The sequence below is a fragment of the Phalaenopsis equestris genome, unplaced genomic scaffold (assembly GCF_001263595.1).
Source record: "Phalaenopsis equestris unplaced genomic scaffold, ASM126359v1 Scaffold194941, whole genome shotgun sequence".
NCBI lineage: Eukaryota > Viridiplantae > Streptophyta > Magnoliopsida > Asparagales > Orchidaceae > Phalaenopsis > Phalaenopsis equestris.
The window spans coordinates 1-1,216 of record NW_018214890.1 but is presented as its reverse complement, the minus strand read 5'-3'; the positions used below and the strand labels follow the sequence as shown (position 1 = coordinate 1,216).

The 1,216-nt window shown below is 41.0% G+C and overlaps 1 protein-coding gene across 1 annotated transcript; it reads right to left on the bottom strand.

Moving 5' to 3' along the window:
- On the bottom strand, positions 1–491 carry LOC110034963 (pectinesterase 1-like; the record flags this gene model as incomplete). The annotated part of the gene is given in 1 exon segment (XM_020739202.1): positions 1–491. A coding segment is annotated over 1 exon segment (407 nt), but the record flags the coding sequence as incomplete, so codon positions are not given.
- Positions 492–1,216: the final 725 nt, after the last annotated feature.

Sequence of the window (1,216 nt, the reverse complement as noted above, 5' to 3'; positions counted from 1 at the left end):
TCGGCGGATGGAATTTTGAGAGTGGAGAGGAAGGAAGGGATATTAGAGAGGGCGCGGGAGGCGACGGAGAGGGAGAGGTTGAAGAGGCTCATCGGGTCGGTGACGATGGCTGATGAGTTGATGGAGGCGGAGGAGAGGGAATCGTAGCAGGAATTGGGGTAGAGTGTGACGCTGCAGATGGCTTTGATGGAAGCGAAGGTAGAGATGGGAGATCGGGGGAAAGATGGTTTGTCGGAGGTGTTTCGTTTGTTGATGGAGAGAACGATGGCGACGGTGGTGACGATAAGGAGGAGGAGAAAAGCAGAGACGATGATGAGGATTATGCGCCGCCTGGTTTTCTGCCGGAATGCGCGGTCGTCGGCGGGATCCATCTTGCCGTACCCCTTGAAGGAATTAAGGGTCTCCATGAATGGCTTCTGAAGAAGAAGGTGCTCTGTTGCTGCTTTGTCGTGCTTACTGGGTGTTTCGGTTATGAGGATGGCACGGTGGTAATTTATAGAGGCCGGTCCTTAATTTAGTCGGGGTTGATTTTTCTTTATATATTATGTCTTGATTCGGATCTAGTTCAATGTCTTTTATTCATACAATAAATATAAAGATAAATTTTAAATATTAGATATGTAAATGCATAAAAAAGTGTGTATCAAGAAAATTTCTCATTATTATTAGTATGTTAATTTTAAAAAATTATAAAATTATTATGTAAGTATGATTAGTAAAATAGTTAATTAATTAACATTATTTTAAAAATGATTATCAAACTAATAAGACATGATTGTTTCAAATTTAAATATTATATACACCACAACTGTCAGCACGAATTTCAAATCATTCAAAAGAACTAAATGACAATCAGACAATCAAGGCGTCCTACCGTTTTACTGTCAACCTTGTGGTTAAGAATCGATTGACACACTATGGTAAGAGATTTTAACAGCAAACCATGCTGACAGTACCGACCGACGGAGGCATAGGTGGGAATTCTTGTTCACAGTTAATCGATCGACCCTCTTTTATCGTGGCGGACATGATCAACACTCAACCGGGCGTCTCAACCGATCAACACATGACAAAGTCGTCACTAAACCGGTCACCTCAGTTGGCCGAGTCTAAACAAGTCGACTGACCAAGTTACCCCCATATTAAAATTCACATTGTAATACATATATAGTATGAAATCCATACGATTATTTAGAGCATCCGTTGTATTAAAGAG